The sequence below is a fragment of the Neolamprologus multifasciatus genome, chromosome 17 (assembly GCF_963576455.1).
Source record: "Neolamprologus multifasciatus chromosome 17, fNeoMul1.2, whole genome shotgun sequence".
NCBI classification, from domain to species: Eukaryota; Metazoa; Chordata; class Actinopteri; order Cichliformes; family Cichlidae; genus Neolamprologus; species Neolamprologus multifasciatus.
In genome coordinates, this window is record NC_140455.1 from 36,555,986 (window position 1) to 36,576,131 (window position 20,146).

The window sequence follows — 20,146 nt, forward strand, 5'->3', positions numbered from 1 at the left end:
CACTACAAGCATGCTGACACAGACGATGGGTTAAGTTAAGAGCTGAAAAAGTATTAATTTATAAAATTAGCCCTTTTGGACCTTAGTTTAGTCTTTTAGCCAATGAGTGTGCAGTTTCACAGTCAGATGTATGCTTCCCCTGTCACATCACATTATATCCAACATGAACACAACAACAGCAAGAACACTCAAGTGTAAACTTGAGTGTGTGTGTGTGTGTGTGTGCGCGCGTGTGTGTGTGCAGGTACACAAGCACACTCATTCTTCATTCAAGCACTGATTATATCTGGAGATGCCCACATGTTCGTATATTTACATGATTCTGAGAATATGAATTTAATGTGTTAACCCTTTAAGACCTACCATAGAACCAAGTCCGCCAGAGCTTATATTATATGTTTACATGCTGTGGAGCCATTTTTGGGAGCATTTCAAGTTGCTATGCATCAATACAACCATTATAGCCCAGATTTTAATAATATGTCTGCATTAAGTGCATAGTAATTACATAAATTGCAAAAAAGTGTAATAAACTACAAAAAAATTGAAAATCGTTTTTGTTTTTTTAAAATATTTCTAGTTAGAGAAATTTATGCGGCTTATCCCTCAAAACTGTAAATACAAAAAAGTTGCACAAACTAGTTTCCCACCACAGGAAATTTATTTTGAGTGTCTTCATAGTTTTATTTTTGAAATACACCAATTTTTATATACTGCAGGAAAAACGAAAATAAATATTATAATGCAAATTTGCAAAAAAGCAGCATATGCATCAAAATAAACTATTTCCAGCAGTGCAATATGAGTCCTAAGCATCCCAGAAACGACACAGAAAGTCATAAAGTCAAAGATAACTTTTAAAAACACCAGTATAGGCTCATGAGGCCCTGATGGTAAAAAAAACAAAACAAAACCCTACGTTGCTGCAAAATGACGTCACTTCCGGTTTCGGGCAGGTAATGGCGGACATGGAAAAGTTCGCGCTGACGTCTATTCCAACGTAGGAAGGCAAAGCGTGTTTCTGGAATATTATGTTTTTGTTGCTGCAAGTGCTTTTTATGCAGTTTTTGCAAAGCTATATGTGGAAGGAAACTGTGACCGAGGACAAGCTGATGGCATAAGATGTAAGTACAACTCCTCCGGTTTCATATGCAAAAAAAATTATTGTGCTAGCTCACGTGGTTGCAGAGCTACCGGGATTTAAAAATAGTTACACAAAACAGAGCGTGCTGCTCTGACCGGCTTTAAAGGGTTAATGGGAAAACAAGAAATGAAAAAACCTCTTTGATTGGAAAGCTATTTGCAATCCGCTTGCACAACACTAACCTCTTTTAACATTAGAATTTATCATTGATTGTGGACTGAAAGGTGTGCAACATTGTAACAGACAAGTGAACTCCATATATGGTCCTCAGTTTCTTAGCCCGATTCAACCAGTCATTCCTTAAACCTGGCTTAAAAAATGCACGATGGGAGAGCCACAGTTGTCAAGTTGAGGCTTTTAACCACTACTTCACAAAGTAGTAACTAGTGTATGATGTCACAACAGCAACATACATCCTTTATACACAGTTTATATGCACTATCCTGCAGAAACTTGTCTTCGCTAAGCCTGAATTTTTTTTGCAGTCACAGTAAATCTACTGTCCCCTGAAATAAAATCTGCCTTTGAAGATGCACAAGATAGCTCTGCTCGGGCTGTTTCGTACATCTAGGCTGAAAAGGGACAATTCACTGCAGGGAATAAGATCTGAGCTTGTTTGTAAACCTGATCCAGATAAATAGGTAGATAATAAATGGAGATGAATGGTGAGCAATAGCTACTGGAAGGCATACTGAGATAGATGGAGTGCAGCCCACATTGTGGCAGTAATTCTCCAGCATGCAAACCCCCTACCTGTGCGATCTGCTTATAATAGTGTTTTAATGATGTTTTGAGCACTTTGTGGGTAATTTCATCCAGGCAGTCTGATTGGTCACAGACACCCTCCAGCGGTTATTTCCATTACAGACCTCAAGAGGTTGTGACGTAACCTCTTGTTGTAACCAAGGAAGCAGTTATTGCTCTTTTCCTGATTTCTACCACATTTCCTACTTGGAGTTTAAACAGCAGACGTGTAATATGAAGCTGGCACAGTGGCAATACATTATACTGTAAAAAAGTAGTAAGATGTGGATGGGTGGCAGCTGAGTATGATCCTAAATGCCACGTATGCTTAAATGTAAAAGAAATCCAGAATCATATCGCTTTAGTTAAAGTGTTTCCTCTTTGTTGCTCTAGCACCTGAACATATCTCAGCAGTCTCGCATATGTTGAGATGTCACATAGAGGACATAATGACTGTGATCATTATGTTATTATATGAAAATGGATTAATTATGCTCCTGAGTGCGGTCTGCTTTATGTTGGTGATTGCACTGTACTGCACCATTGCTAAGAACAGGCAGGCTATTGAAGGAGCACCATGTGAACAGTCCAGAGGCGCTGACCTGCCAAGCACAGCCAGGAAATGAAAAGCACATTATAGAGGCACTTTGTGTCCCATAATTACAATGTAGAGAACTGGTTCGACCAGAGTATGAAAAGGCCAGTTCTACTGCATATAATGCACTGATAAGAGAAACCCCCCCAACAACAATTTTACATTACGCTGAGTTGTAGCAGTTTCAGCACTTTATCCCAGAATTTTTAATGAATCAATTATTGCTTTTATTCTGTTTTCAACAGATAAACATTTGTGCAGAAGATTAAAGTGCTAGCTCTGTGCTGGCCATGATAGTGCCCATGATATAACTCCTGCACCTAATATTTCCATTTTCTCTTTTTCCTGTTAGATGAGGAGATTTGGTATATATTAGTGCTGTCTGCGTTAATCTCGTTAAAAATCTCATAGCAGGGAGTCAACGCGTTAGCCGCATTAATGCAGTTATGGCCAGTGTTGCCAACTCCTTCATAAGGAAAAATCGCTATTGGCTGTCCTAAAAGTCGCTAGAAGTCGCCAAATGACGTCATCGCCTAATTTGCATAATTGGTCATGCTAATGTAATTGTAACCTACACTGTTGGAGAGAGAAATAACATCGTGGAAGAGACATAAAGTGAGTAAAAAATGTCCTAAATGCAGTTTGAATTTATTTAGAACTGCAAATTAAATTTATTTTAGCAATTATTGTTTTTTGTTTTTTTTTCTTCTTCTTTTTTTTCTTTTTTTTTTTCCTTTTTTTTCTTTTTTTTTTCCTTTTTTTTTTTTTTCTTTTTTTTTCCTTTTTTTTCTCTTTTTTTTTCTTCTTTTTTTTTTCTTTTTTTCTTTTTTTTTTTTCTTTTTTTTTCCTTTTTTTTTTTTTTCTCTTTTTTTTTCTTTTTTTTATTGTTTTTTAATGTCACAATTCCAACCCTGCTCCTTTATCTAGGCCTGGACAGGCAAAAGTGACCCGAAATTGGCACTCTGGTGGAGTTACTTTGTGTGTGAGAGGGTGTGTTTTATAAGTAGTTTTAAACCTTGTGATCCACAAAACAGCATAACGGTAAAAGAAGAATTGACTGCGTTACAGTCAGTGCGGGAGCAGCGGCTTCGCTCATGCGCGATTCATTTGCCGTTTGGACGCACAGGTGTGAACGTCTCCTGCCCTGATAGCTGGGGGAGGACTATCCTCCGCCTGGGAGCACTTTGGCATGGGTGAGGTGCCCAAGGCAGCACCGCTGCTTGTTGAGAGTAAGAGCGATACGCATTTTCACGTCAAAAAGTCGTCATAAATAAGTCTCCAATAACACCAGAAAAAGTCGCCAGATTTGTCGCTAGTCGCTTTTTAGAAAAAAAGTCGCTAAGGGGGTCTGAAAACTCGCTAAATATAGTGACAAAGTCGCTAAGTTGGCAACACTGGTTATGGCATTAACGTTATTTTAACGAGATTAACGCTGACAGCACTAATATGAATCTATGCTAACTATGAAAACTACAACGAGCAGCAGCTAGCTTACCTTAGATTAAAAGCTGGAAGCTAGCTAGGGAAAGCCATTACCCTAGCTGTGCTAAAAGCAAACACCTTTTCATTTTGTCATCTTTGGAGCGGTTCATGCAGGAAAAATGCCTGAATGAGATGTTTCTCCTGCTTTCAAGTTTTGGCTAAACTTACAGAAAGAGGGCACAAAGCTAAAAGCAATGCTAGGCTAGTTACAGAAGATTTCACATTAGCGGTAGCATGGCAGAAAAGAATCAAGGTGTTGCAATGGTCCAGTCAAAGACCAGACCTTGAACTGACTGAATTGCTGTGCTGGGACTTTAAGACACCTGTGCCATACAACACTTGTATGACAAAGTCATACAGAAAACCATTACTTCAAGTTACTGCTGCTAAAGGTGGTTCTACAAGCTACTGAGTAACTGGCTTAGGTTTTGTAAAATTAGTGGAATCTGCTGTGTTTTTTTACACCTGGAGATAACTAAGTTGATTATTTAAAGCTAAGGACTATATGTATTATAAGAACTTCATATAAAACCATAAAATTGACAGTGTATAATTACTGCAGATACAGGAGATGGCAGTAACAGTAGGAGGGGATACACGTTTCTTGGGTTGTCTTACCAAGTGTGGGGTCGTACTCCCAGATGAAGCGTCTGGTCAGAAATCTCACCACCAGAGCTGCAAAGAACCACAGGACAAATGTGTTCAGCATATGAAATCAGCACACGAGACACACAGCAGGGTGGCAGTTTGATTTTAAGTATTAAATAGTTTTCTTTTTTAAATAGACTGCATACTGAGTCATGAATACACTTTTTACTAGATGAAATTAACGAAAAATTGATGACCATTTGTTTATAATAGTGAAGCTCAATCTACAGCCCTAATATGTACATCCACTAATATGTATTCTCAGAAAATCAGCTGTGGCTAACGCACCGACAGTCCATAAGATCCAAACTACTTTAACACACATTTCATCTAAATGCTAATACCCACTGGAAAACTTCCAGCTCATTAAGGCAGAGTTTAAACAACCTTGAAACATCAGCTCTCAGGTTTTATCAATATTTAACAAGCAATCTGCTGCACAGAAATGTCATTTATGCAGGCTGAATTAGACGGTCCTTCCCTGTTTATCAGGCGCAGCCACACACCAAACCCTCTTTCTCAGAGTGAAATTACTTGTAAACACTGGTGTAAAATGTATTCAGTTAGCTGAATGCTGCAACATTTCTCCTTTTAGTTCAGTTGATGGGGAGGGGTGATGTCACTGAGACCTGCTATATCAGTTTACTTTATGTAAAGAGATTAGCAGAGAAAATAAATGTGGTGGCTATGAGCTCGTTCACTTTGACTCAGAGTGAAATGAAATGATTGAAACCACTCTCGTCTGTCAGTGAAATATGGATTCAGTTGTAGGAGGTGGGCATCTCTGTCATGCTCCAAAGGTTTTGTTCAGTATTTGCTGAATTTTGGTTCATTTTGTTGATTCTTTCTTTTGCTTCTAGTGTTGTGTTTCACTGTCTTTGCCTCCCTCTGTCTCATTTGTGTTCCAGTGCCTTCTCTGCTCTTTTATTGGGGTTCATATGAACCTTCATGTCTTAGTGTTAGCCTTGCCTTTTTGTTATTTTCTGTTTACTTTGATAATTGAGGTTGATTTGTGTAAAGTTATGTCTTTTAGTCTTTATCTGACCATTTCTAAATAAATAAATCGGTGCAGGTATTTCACATTTTCCTAGTAAACTATAAAGAAATGACAGGTGGTTTGAGATTCACCATTCAGCATGTAAATGGACCGTTTCTCACGTATCGCTTAGGTGCTTGTTTGATTGTGTCCATGTATTTATACAGTCTTCCCCTGCATTTAAGTTCTAACATTCACACACCAATTAACTCACACAGGGATACTTTGGCCACCAGTTCAAACCACCAACTTCCCAAATGGAAGATGAGCGGCTCTACCTCCTGAGCCACGACCACCCTTCATAAAGTTCAAAGACGTTCCACAGGAAGACTGTAAGTCTATTTACTTCATTCACCTAAAGCTGGACCATTTAAATGAGCTGAGTTTTGCACTTTGGCTCAATATCCAGTGTTGGGAAGGTTACTTTTAAAATGTATTCCAATACAGAATACATGCCCCTAAAATGTATTCTGTAACGTATTCCATTACTCAATGAGAGTAACGTATTCTGAATACTTTGGATTACTTAATATATTATCATGCTGTTTACAACTACATGAATGTACTATTGCTGTGATTTATTACTGTTACTGAAGGTCCGCGGCTCCGAACCGTAGTAAAGGGACCTCTGGCTAATACGGTGGGTTCTGTGTCGGCTCGTAGCTGAAAACTAGCTTTACTTTGTTGTCTGGGTCAACTTTGCTAGCAGAGACAGAGAGAGGCGTTGAAAGGCTGCTCCAACAGAACTTATTGTTTCAGAGGAAAACACGAACACGGTGTACAGTCGAGTCTTAATAGCTTACTTACAACTGGGCTCGTCAGGCTCTCTTCTTGGCTGCAGTGGTTATTATTATATTTACATGCTTCCAGCTCCCGTTTCTGCTCGATGACAGCTCGTACTTTTCCTTTTTCTCCCTCCCTCGCTCACAGACACATAACGGGTATGGCAGTCCATTCTCCCTGCAGCACGGACTACACTGCCCATGATGCTACATTCTTTAGAGCTATACCTGTAGCATTCTGCCTGTTAGCTTAGCACAACAACAACAAAAAGGCCTCTCTCACCCAGGAAACACGCAGAGAGAGAGCGTCACCCTGTAACCATGGCAACCGTAACGCTGCCGCCTGGAACAACAGAACGTAGCTGTCAAACAAAACCCAAACAGTCCTGACCCGCCACAATATGAAACAGGGAAGTACCGCCGTGTAATCCATTTATTTCAACAAAGTAACTGTATTCTAAATACCACCTTTTTAAACGGTAACTGTAACGGAATACAGTTACTCATATTTTGTATTTTAAATACGTAACGGCGGTACATGTATTCCGTTACTCTGTCAATATCGACATGCTAAGCTTTATTGACCTACCAGGCGTTCACCGGATTGATTTTTATCCGTGTTCTTAAAGGTAAAATGATTGACTGTAGTAGGGTAACTTTGTTCTTTTCTCAGCATTTAACTTTCTTCACAGTGGTATAAAATAAACATTATGGCTTTTGAACTTATATTATAAATGAATTTTTAGTAACAAATATGTTAAAGCAAAATTAAAGCCACCCAAGTCTCTTCACACTTTTTACTTAGCTTCGACTCACTGCCATCGGGACTGTCTGGTTTTCATGAGTCCAGGTGGGTCTCTGTGTAATCATGTCAGCTTACTGAGGTCCTACTTATGGAAAAGAGCTCATGAAGGAACAGTTCCTCCTTTGAACTTGAAAAAACAGGCCTGTCTTCCAATTAACCAAGTAAAGGAAGAAAATCCACAATGAAAAAAAAAGGAGTGAAGGTGAGCCAGTGCCTTTGAGCTCACATATGAGGCAGACTGCAAAGCTTTACCATTTTATCAGCCAAATTGGTCTTTTACTTGAGCGTTCATCATTCCTGTCGTGCTGATTTTGTTCCTCAGGAAATCACAGCCTCCCTTTCTCGCTAACAAATTCAATGTGGTTTTAAGCAAAGGGAGTCCGAGTCATGTAGCGTTCAATTATCCCCTGAACGCAGTGAAAACAGAACAGGGGCAGGTAATTTGTCAATTTGCTGTTGACAAAGCAGACGAACGTGCATATTTATTCTCGGAGCACTTTTCCTTTTCCCGTTCAACCCTAATTTTGCCGTTGAGGTTTTAGCGGCGGTGGCCTGGATTCCAGGTGGCGAGAAAAACCAATGGGGTGTGAAGTCCTTTTCTCATTAGATGTAACTCTATCTCCTGCTTTTCACTTCCACGGGAAAGAAAGGTACACACGGCAGAGAGGAGCCTTTGTTAGTGTGCGTCAGTGGACAGTGTGGCCCAGATTCACTGAAGGATTGCAAACAGAATAATGTGCAAGGTAACGCCAAGCTGACCAGAACACAAAAACAGGTGATTTACTGACTGTGTGCAGAGAGGAAAGCTGATAACAGCGCTGGCATTTACAAAAAAGCCTTTCTGTGCTCATCACATATTGCTTATGTGGATACCATTTTCTAGTTTGATAGACGCGTTGCTTTGGCTAAAATGGAGCCACACATTTTGCAGCGACTCTGAATTAGAGTTGCATTTATGCTTTTAGCAGCCTGTGCTATTATGTTTTGAAAGGTGTGATCAAAAACTGGCATTTTAAAAAAACAAAACAAAAAACAGTCCAGCAGGAATAATAAAATAACAAATTTCAAATCAGAATGCGCATTTAACTAAAGTGAGTGGCCGACTATTATTTTTCAAATGACTCTATTTGCATAAGCAGGAACACACATCTGTCTTTTGTATGGTGGTTGGTAATATCCAGGCGATGCTAAAGGGGAGACGGAATGAAATTTAATAATAATAATAATAAATTGCATTTATTTAGCACTTTTCAAGGCACCCAAAGCGCTTTACAATGCCACTATTCATTCACACACTGGTGGAGGCAGCTACAGTTGTAGCCACAGCTGCCCTGCGGCAGACTGACAGAGGCGAGGCTGCCATATCGCGCCATCGGCCCCTCTGGCCAACACCAGTAGGTGGTAGGTGAAGTGTCTTGCCCAAGGACACAACGACCGAGACTGTCCGAGCCGGGGCTCGAACCGGCAACCTTCCGATTACAAGACGAACGCCCAACTCTTGAGCAACGATTGCCCCATATGAAATTTTAAAAAACAAAAAAACAACCTAAGAATCAAACAGATGTTATTGCAAATCCAAAACAAGACACAAAAGCAGCTATCAGAGTAAAACAGGAAGCAAGTTTAACTCAAAATAGGAACTGAAGCCAAATAATGACCAAGAAAACCTCTAGAACAGTAAAGCAGTCTGTAACAGTCACAATGGTGTGGTGTCTCTTTAAGACAACCCAAGTCGAGGGTTAATGTTGTCATCAGTATGCGCCACTGCTCTCTCTGTGATTGTGTGGACATGTGCTTGCACGCTAGTGCATGAGGAGGGACGGCTTTAATGTTTTACCTCTCCAGACACCTTTGTTTGCAGCATTATGGGTTGTACGAACACTGCGCTCTATGTTTGTTAAGCTGCAGCCGTTCAACTGGGCTTATATGGTTGATGAAGAGAAGGTATATTAAAGAACACGCTGTGGAATTCCCAATGCCAGTGCGAGTGTCTATTCTTTTGGCTACCAAGCTAAGTGTTTTGTCGCCTCCTCTCAACCACTAAACGCAACCCGACGTTACAAGTCTTAACAGGAATTTGAAAATCAACAAGATACAGATGTAATACAATACAATTTAAGCCTAATATTACATTTGAATTCATAATAAGGCCTCAAAACTGTAATTCAAAACTCAACCAACTCGACTATATCAACTGAGAATTCAAAATAATGTCCTGGTCTGCTTTGGTGAAGGCCCACTGTGGACTAGATCGGTCTTCAAATACATGGTAACTAATGTTGCTGTCTGCTACACATTTAGCATAACTGGGACCAAAAAACTAAGCATTAAAAACAGGCTGCTGTTTGGCAATAGCAGTAAAGTCTTAGAGGTAATAAACCAATTAAAAAGCAGTATTTGCTTGCTAGCATCAGCTAATATTAATCAGCTTACATTGTGTTTATTCTACAGCAGCTTAACTCCTGCATTGACTTTTGTCAGTGTCACTGGCTACAACGTTATCGTTCCTTAGCCACAAATGAAACAGGCAGCGTGTAGCGATGGAAAGTAGATCAGAGCAGAGCCGCTGTTTTATATTTTCTCTGGTGTTTATTCTCTGGTGTCACAGCCTGCATCATGTGGCTGGATGAAAAATCCTCTTTATATTAACTATTTCCTTATAATGTCTTCAGCTGCTAACTGTTTCTTCTTGACATTTCCCAACAACTGACCACAGAGTCAAAGTAACAAAAAACAGATCTGATCTTATCAAATTGTTCAGCTCAGACTTCATAGGGCAGCTGCGAGCTGATGGATGACAGAGGTTTCAGATTTACGTCAGACACACCATCCGTAGTAGGTGTTTGCCAAAAGCTTCTTTTATCTGAAGTGACCTAATCACATTAGCGGCAGAATGTTGGACTAATTGCAAACAAAGCAAGAGCAATTAGTGGCGCCCATGCCCCTGTTCTGAACCAGTGTTGTGTTACTCATTGAACAGCCTCTATTGATTCCTCATGACCATCAGACGAACACCCACAGCTCTTTGGTTCCTTTCAGCCACAGAAAACACCTCTTTGCTGTCTCTCCCAGAGCTGTGGCTCTGCAGTCAAGTCCTGTACCTATTGTGTTCGCGTCACGTTGGGTCATGTCACACAGCCAGCTGTGCTGATAAGACTGGAGGAGAAACGGTTACATGGGAACTGCCTTAGAAACAAATAATAGAAGCGAGAAAATTAAAATGTAACAATAGAAAACTTAAAATACTATATATACAGATATGAGAAATAAAGTTTACACAAGACTGTTTTCAGTCTTGTGTAAACCACCCACGCTGTTTCTCTAGGAACAAAGAAGGTAAGTAGCAGTGTGAACACCTCTGTTAAAGTGTGGGCATCAGTGTTGGTCAAGTTACTTGAAAAAAGTAATCAGTAACTAATTACTGATTACTTGCCCCCAAAAGTAATCCCGTTACTTTACTGATTACTTATTTTCAAAAGTAATTAGTTACTTAGTTACTTTTTAAAAACACGATTTACAACCTGAATAGGTGATAAAGTGATAGATCTTTCAGCCCAATTCTACTTTTTCTGCATAATCCATCATACAAAATGTAATCAAATGGAAAAGTCTCTTTTTAAAACTTGTTTTATTAGTTTTAATCTTTTAACTTTATGCATCAAGCAAAAATGTAATTATATGCACCATTCTCTGACTGGAAGAAATTAGTTTAATATTTAAACCTATTTTCTGCACATTCCAGCACATAAAATAAAATAGTTTTTGTGTTTACACTCAGTCTTTCAAATAGATGCAAGTAAAACACAGCAGAAAATAAATAAAGTCAAAGACTAGCGGTCCTGTTGCTCTATTTTCACCTGTAAAGCAGGAGTGGGGTAGGCGGAGGTTTACCCTGGTGCAGGTGTGCAGCGGTCAGTGGAAGGATACGGCAGTTTCTCTGTGAGTTTCCCATTACGTCGTAGCTACTCGGTGCTTGTTTGGAAGTTTAGGGGTTTTTTTTGCTGTAAAAAGAAGTTTTCTTCCCACGCACAACGGACACTAATGTTTTTGTCACTTTTTATGGAATCAAACTCAAAGTAAGGTCAGTACTTCCACGCTTTAAACGCTGCACGCTCATACTCTCTCTGCACTCGATATATGATCCATTGTTGATCTGCACACAGCTGTTGTCACGAACGTCGCACTCGCTTACGTCACTGTCATGAGACATTCTCGCAAAAAACTCACAGTTTTAGTAACGCAGTAACGCAGCGTTCCTACGGGAAAGTAACGGTAATCTAATTACTGTTTTTGCAATAGTAATCCCTTACTTTACTCGTTACTTGAAAAAAGTAATTGGATTACAGTAACGCGTTACAAGTAACGTTACAAGTAACGCGTTACAGCCCATCTCTGGTGGGCATTAATAGAGTTTAACAATTTCACCAGGATGATGTCTGTGCTCAGACAGTGCAATGATCAGGGAAATTACAAAAAAACCCCAAGAGCTACAGACTCTACAAGTGTCAGTCGGCATGTTAAAGTTCATGACAGTACGATTAAAAAACTAAAAAGACTCAACAAGTACGGCTTGTCTGAAACCAACTCTACCAACTCTTTCCTTTCTATAAAGGTGCACCTAAACAAAGCACAAGGTTTCCAGAAAAATGTGCTTTGAGCAGATGAGACTAAAGTGGAGATCTGTGGCCATGAAGCAAACTGCCAAATGCTGCACATCAGCACAAACACATCACACCAACTGTTGAGTTGTTGGTGGTGGAGGGGTGATGATTTGGCCTTGCTTTGCAGTATCGGACCTGGACACCTTGCAGTCATTGCTGTGTAACTGAAAGCTACTACAAGACAAACCAGCATACAAACTGAGCTAAATTTCCCCCTTGATTTAATTCAATTCAATTCAATTTTATTTATATAGCGCCAAATCACAACAAAAGTCGCCTCAAGGCGCTTCATAGATACAGAGAAAAACCCAACAATCATATGACCCCCCTATGAGCAGCACTTTGGCGACAGTGGGAAGGAAAAACTCCCTTTTAACAGGAAGAAACCTCCAACAAAACCAGGCTCAGGGAGGGGCGGGGCCATCTGCTGTGATTGGTTGGGGTGAGAGAAGGAAGACAGGATAAAAGACATGCTGTGGAAGAGAGACAGAGGTTAATAACAGATATGATTCAATACAGAGAGGTCTGTTAATACATAGTGAGTGAGAAAGGTGACTGGAAAGGAAAAACTCAATGCATCATGGGAATCCCCCGGCAGCCTACGTCTATTGCAGCATAACTAAGGGAGGATTCAGGGTCACCTGGTCCAGCCCTAACTATATGCTTTAGCAAAAAGGAAAGTTTGAAGCCTAATCTTAAAAGTAGAGATAGTGTCTGTCTCCCGAATCCAAACTGGAAGCTTTAGTGAAGATTATCTAAAGAGAGCAGTAGCTGGGGATCAGAGGGGGTAATGTATTGTTAAGTACAGCTGCCTTCTACCAGGTGGAAAATGTTACCACATATTTGGACGCATGGATTTGATATTAATATGACGTCACGGATAACTTTACTCCTATAATACCCCTGAGAGCTCAGAAATACTGGCAAATGTGATTGGTAAAAGTATCCAGAAATAAAACCCATAAAAATAATCAGCAGCAATTGAATTTCACACAGAATTCAGTGTTGCGTCTGGTTTAGACAGATTATAGCATTTGCCTGTGCAGATTGATGTCATCAGACCTGTTGGCTCATTGGCTGCTTTTATGTTTTATGTGAACAGAAAAGAGATGAATCATTAACGAGACATTTCTGGGGTTTTATTGCATTTGGTTTAGAAAAAATGGCCCCCGCTCTGCTGCTTTGTTGGCAGACAAGAAGCAGCAGTTTACACATAATGTTCTCCCCAAAAGCTTGTAAAGAGTAACACTTACCAGGAATCTGTAAAACAAAACGGACAATTTTGTTCTGATTCCGTCAACAACTTTGAGATTGTAAGATTCATTACTAGTTTAGATGATTCGAGGATTACTATTTGTGCAGCCGGCCCCACCCTTTAGTCAATATCATAACCATTTACTTCGGAGACGCTGACAGGATTACAGGTCACAGCTCGCTCTCCTTTAATTATCGATTTATGGTTCCTGCAAATCCTCTCAGCAGTTAAACGGAAACGGAGGAAATGAAGACGTTTTATTTATGCAGCTTTGCAGATCCATTTCCCCCTGGTTCGAGGATTACCTCTGAGAATCTGAAAAGCTTCTGCAGGAACTAAATTATTTAAGAATGGTTAAAGTCAACATAAAGTGAAGGACAGATGAGAGAAAGGCGTCCAGCAGCGTGGCAGCTTGTTGCTTACAGCGCTGACACAAATGTATTCAACTTTTTTATTAACTTGAGAGATTTCACCTCATTTTAAAGTACCGATGAATCTGAAAGCAGTTTCATGGAGACAGACAGCGTTTTTGTTGCTTTTTTAAATGCCAGTCAGCTAATTTCTCCGACTGTGGAAATGAAAACATTACTGTGCTGGACTGTTTCTTTACACACGCCAAGATGTGACAGCGCTCATGCTAAAAACAAGCAAACATATGACCTACAAAAGCTCCCAAACCACTTCCTGAACAGTAGGTCAGGTCACAGTTTCCAGTCTCAGAGCTTTCCCAGACTTCCTTTCACCACCATTTTCCCTGGGGCATGACTGTATCTCATACCACCAACCAATACACCGAGCTTTCTTGGAACAGTTGAATACCCATAAACCATTTTCAGCCATAAGGATGTATGTGCTTGTCTGTTTAACATGGGCTGTTACGATTCCCAAAGCTGCCAGGGGAAATATCTAATCCATCTTAATACAGATAGATGTGAGGGCAGACATCTAATCATCTCAGTCCCATTCCAGATCAGATTGCAGCTCGCCAATCACGCTCCCATTCATACATATATATTTTAAATCGTTTTAAAAGCCCATGAAGAACGGATGTGGGAAGTCTGAAGTGAGTGGAGTAACAATAACACACAAGAAAGCAGTAAACATGTCAACTCCCAGGATTGATGGCGTTACCCTCTGAGCTGGAGTTCAGAGCCTGAGCATCTGAGTGCGAAGCATGAGGACGAAATAACACAAACTTTTAGACCTTTGTTTATCAAAACTACCAGAATTAAGAAATAGACAAGAATCCTGTAGAAAACTTCACTGATTATGTTGAGACCTAAAATGAAAACGTATCTGTATAAAAGCAGCTCAGCGGGACAGCTCTTTGTTTCAAGCTTCAATTTTTAGCATGTCCTGCTTACTTAGAGGTTAGTGTGAACCAAGCATGACTTCAAGACAGCGTAGCAACAAAATTGTTACATTAGGATTTAGCTTTTAGTTACATGACTAGTCATGCTGGCTGCAGTCTCGACTCCATCAGGCCTCCTTCTCCAGTGTTTTGGTCCTGAATGCTGTCAAGGTTTAGGTCTAATGTTGCCACACACCCAATCGCAGAAATGGAATATAAAAGTAAATCAAACTGAAGTCAAATTAAACTTTTACTCAAGTAAATGTACAAAATGTTGCTAATAAAATCAGTGGTGAACGACACAATGTAATGTGCATTATATAATTAGAATAAGATTATTGAAGGATTAGTGTATCACTTGGAGTTTCTTGTAATTTCTGGGTTATTTAAGCTAATATAAAGCATTACACTTTATTCAAAAGTAAGTCGAGGTGAGGTGAAATATATTGTGATTCATTTATCTGTATAAACTTGCACTAAAGTAGCAGTAAATATAGCAGATAACCTTCTACCACTTCCTGAGATCTTAATAAATTTACATTCAAAAAATCCCATGTCAGTAAAATCCATCTTTCTTGTCAAACTTGATACTGACATAAAAATAATGGGACTGTTTAGGACCAGCGTTGGGCAATAACGGAATATGCGTTACGTATTTAAAATACGAAATATGAGTAACTTTATTCTGTTACAGTTACCGCTCAAATAGGTGATAATTAGAATACAGTTACGTTGTGGAAATAAATGGATTACACGGCGGTCTTTTCCTGTTTCATATGTTTGGCTATCCCCTCTCAAATTTTGGTAATTTCACACATTGCTGGAAACCCAAACAAAACACGCAATAAGAGGCTCTAATGTAAGCAATCTATAAATATTGGTGTCAGTTACACAATGGACCCAGAGCCAGCAGTGCACGGGCAGGAATGCATTTCATACTTGGAAATTCCGACACCACCTTACATTTAAAACTTTACATTTCTCACCCCAACCAATCACAGCAGATGGCCGCCCCTCCCTGAGCCTGGTTCTGCTGGAGGTTTCTTCCTGTTAAAAGGGAGTTTTTCCTTCCCACTGTCGCCAAAGTGCTGCTCATAGGGGGTCATATGATTGTTGGGTTTTTCTTTGTATCTATGAAGCGCCTTGAGGCGACTTTTGTTGTGATTTGACGCTATATAAATAAAATTGAATTGAATTGAAAATTTAAAGAAGAAAGGGATGATGGGCAAAATCTGACTGTGCAATGAAAACTCTCTCAAGCTGCTCTCAGCATCAAAAGACTCCAATCTAAAGAAACATCTGGAAGTAAGTTCTATTTTAAAAACTAACGTTAGCCTGCTGCAGCTACCTTGTTTTAGTTGTGCTAGCTACCTGCGTTATAGGCTCTGCAGCATCTTTGATGTGCTATTGCTGTGTGATTTATTACTATTACTGAAGGCTACTCACCAACAAGCTAACATCTTACATTAACTTATGTTAACAGAAGTCTTTGCTCCTCTACAGCAAATATATTGTCTATTCAGAGCGATTTGGGCTTAACAGCCAATTGGTAGAGAAAAACAAATGAGAATTTGCAGGATGTGATTGCTACATTCATGTAGTTGTAAAAAGCACGACGATATATTAAGTAATCCAAAGTATTCAGAGTACATTACTCTGAGTAACTTAATGAAATACATTATAAACTACATTTTGAAGCGTGTATTCTGTAATCTGTAGTAGAATACATTTTAAAAGTAACCTTCCCAACACTGTTAAGCACTGTAGCGGTCGCAAGGTAATGTGAAGGGGACGAGATGGGAAAAACAAACAAACAAAAACACACAGAGCTTTCAGTCATTGTTTAGAGCTCTGATTAGATTTCTTTTACAAGTACAGAGATTTAAAACTCTCACCAGCAACACAACTAAACACGAAAAACCCAGCCCATTCCCCAAACAGGCACCGGTCATACCACCACCAATCAAATTTAAAAGATTTCCCCTGACACACTCCAGCTACAAATAAACATATACAGTAAAATACTGCAGTGATTTTAACACACCTCACATGTATCTGACTACAATCAAACCCCAGTTAAATAATATACAAATTAACTAAATCAAACTAAATATTCAGCCCACTCACACCCTCAGCTCTCATCTGATGGTTTACCCCGCTAACAGAGGATAATTGGGGAACTCCAATCAGGTGAACATCATTAGGCCGTAATCATGTGTGCACTTCATGAATCCAGCCTTCAGGAAGTTGACATCAAAAGAACATTGATTTGTGGACTTCAAAACAAAAGCACAACAAAATCAAAACTTCCTGTCAGACACTGCAAGAGTGTCCTTCACCTTAGTGAGGGAGGTGCTTCCCAGCACCCCCACAAACATAATAGTGCACAGCAATAATTAAATCATTAGCATCAGTCTTGCCTGCCTTGCTGTTCGTCATCAAGAGCACATATATATAAGACTGTATTCAAAATTTAATTAGCTGACAAGTGCTAGCAGGGTCCTTACTGGGAAAAGTCAAGGACTGTATCCCAATTCAGGGTCTGCAGCCTTAAGTACGCAGCCTCAACGATCCTCAAGGGCCGCGTACTTAAAGACCGCTAAGGCCGGAAGTGTGAGGCTTGTGAAATGGGACGGTCTAGCCTCCGTTGCGCTGCCCAGGTTGCCTAGCAACCATGATACTAACAGCTGGAAACGTTTCATACAGCTTTGTTTGACAGAAATGAAGGAGAAAATCTTTTGTTCATTTGTTTGTTTCTACATGAGCTTTGATCATTCTCTGTAAGATTAAGCTCAGCTATTGAACGGCGTATATTTTAAAGTAAAGGCTTTAAAACCAAGTTAGTACAAACGTCACTAATGTCACATAACTTTGCCGACATGTGGTCAACAGGAATGTTTTAATGTTCTTCGTTATTAAACATTTGCACATAAATAAGTGACATAATATTCAGTACTTACTTAAAGTTTACTCTTCGGGCGCCCCTCATCCGCAGTTTTTTTTTTTTTTCGGCAAAATTATCCACACCCACCGCCGCGCTATGCATTCTGGGATATGTTGGGCCACGAAGTCTACACCGCCACGTCCTTAAAATTCAGGGAAATGAAGGACGCATTTGAGGGCCGCATTTCGAGCAGCCTTTGAATTGGGACAGCCTTCGTCGCGTCGCTGTGACGTAATCGGCCTTAAAATGCGGCCTTTAAGGCTGCAGACCCTGAATTGGGACACAGCCAGAGACTGTCATCAGAGTGAGTGAAACTAGAGCCTGCATGATACATCTGCTGTTAATTAATTTGATATTTTCACAATAAAATGTATTTAATATTGACCAGAAGGTCAATGAGGCAGTAGCTCATTCCTCACAGTTTACTGGTTATTTTCTGAAAAACAAGAAATGCGACTTTGTCCTTGAGCACAAGTTTGTATAGATTCTGAGCAATACTGTAGAAGGAGGACTGATTCTGGTGAGCTGTGGAGGCACACACGGATGTGTGCATGAATGGATAGTGACCTTGCCATGGAGCTCGCAGCTCCAACAGCGAAAATGGGAACATTATAACGTCAATATTTAGTAACTTCCCAGCAATATATTTTACAAACTAGCTGGCAACCACCTTTCTCTGTATCTGATTTAAAAAGCGAGTACTGTACTTACAGTGCAGCGTTCATCATATTAGATTTATCTGTCAGTCGGGAGTGTTAAATCTGCTACGCTGTGATTACAAGCTGCATACGAGCCGTGACTGTATGTAAACAGGAAAGCAAAGTTTAGCAAATGCTCCAAGGAGCCTCAGCTATGTTCTGTTCCCAGAATACCAAACGCAGTAATACTTGAACAAATCTCATCATCTCTCTTCCCCTCCTGATCAGATTACAGCTGGCCAATTATCACCACATGACTCATCTCTTCTTCTTCTCCATGCCTACTCATTAGTGACAGAGGTTCTCAGATTCCTGCTCATCATACAGCATTTAGTTTAATGAGATGTCGGCCATAATGAGCACAAGCGCTCTTGTGAGAATAATAGAGGAGCGTTCTGCTTTTCTGCCATGTTTACTTTGCCACTAACCATAGTAAGGTTAATAATTAACCCTCTTTTTCATAAACAACATTAAAAAACAGAAAACGTTTTACATGAACAGCTCTCGAACAGCTGTATGAACCCCACTCAATCCTTCAACTACCAGTTTTTAATCTCAAATCCCCTCCTCAAAAATACTTCAAATGAAGCACGCTGTCGGCATACTACAAAATCGAAGAGCTTTGTAAAACATAAAAGACTCATAAATCATCCGCTGGTGCCCAGGAGCAGCAGCAGTGAAAATGAACACATTTGTCTTCGTATCCGTGTGAACAGCGTCCGACCTGATGCTGCAGACGGCCTATTTAAATGCCGTTGTGTGGTAAACACATTCCCCGCGTCACAAGTAGATATTTTGGCAGCTAAATTGGTTTTGCTGCCTCAAGCCAGGTTCTGGTAATAAATCAAACAGCAATTAAACCATCAGGTGTCGCGCTGTTTTACTCTGCTGAGCTGTTAAATCGCTCTCCTCTGTAAATGTCTAATGCAGAGGGATTTGCTACACTTGCGAGCGATCTAATTAGATACGACTGAGAGAGAGAACACGGATTCAGATCTTCCGCGTACACAAATATAATTTAAAGACCTGCACGGCACTTAGAAAGCTTGACTCTGATTCATCTGTGGCTGCTTTCAGCTCGACAACTGTTTTTGCATTGCTGCCTGTTTTGGTCTTTAAGCGATGTGTGCTCTTTTTTTCGTCTACTGCTTTGAAGCATCAACTTTGGCATTTTGGCCACCACCATCTTGGTTTTTTCTTATGTGGACGAGACAAGCGAAGGGTGTAAATCTGTGGGAGTATCTTTTTCTGTATGTAAAACAAATAAAAAAGCCACTTCTCAGTGACTGCATTAAGGATTCTCCGGATTCTCCATTGAGCACATTGCAGTTTATGGTCTCCGTGTCAAAGGTTAATAATTTGTAATCGGGGTCTTTGCAGGTTAAAGATTAAAGTGGCTCCAGAGAGAAGCTGCGCAAATATTTAATAAAACTGGCCTAAGTGAGATTACTTGGCTGACAACAGTAGCCGCCTGCACTCTTAATTCAATGACTTTTCTTTTGAGTCTGTTGAACTACATCAAACCTATGTGGCCACTTTATTAGATGCACCTGTTTAATTGCTCATTCATGCAAATATCTATTCAGTCAAACACATGGCAGCAACTCACTGCATTTACAAGCTGACCTGTCGAACAGAAAGGGGAAGAAAGGTGATTTAAGTGACTTTGAATGTGATTTGCTTTACTTGGTACCAGATCTGAGTATTCCAGAAACTGCTGATCTACTGGAATTTTCCCACACAAGCATCTCTAGAGTTTACAGGGAAAAGTCTGAAAAATCAAAAATATCCAGCGAGCGGCAGCTCTGTGTGTGAAAATGCCATTTTCCTCCGATCTCTGCCAGCTACGGAGAACCGGTGAAAATGAATGGCTGAAATGCTTTAAGATGATAAAAGGGCAACAGTAACTTAAATGACGACAAAAGAACAAAGTTACCCCACTACAGTCAATCATGTTACCTTTAAAAACACGGATAAAAATCAATCCGGCGAACGCCTGGT

General features: G+C 40.0%; 1 protein-coding gene across 2 annotated transcripts in view; it reads right to left on the reverse strand.

Annotated features, from left to right (window-relative positions):
• The window catches only part of rerg (RAS-like, estrogen-regulated, growth inhibitor), a 60,352-nt gene that overhangs the window by 11,708 nt on the left and 28,498 nt on the right, over window positions 1-20,146 (reverse strand). For both annotated transcript variants that reach the window (XM_085138589.1, XM_085138590.1), the window contains exon 3: window positions 4,584-4,640. In XM_085138589.1, the coding sequence (XP_084994715.1) occupies window positions 4,584-4,640 (57 nt within the window). The remainder of the gene's footprint in view (window positions 1-4,583; window positions 4,641-20,146) is intronic.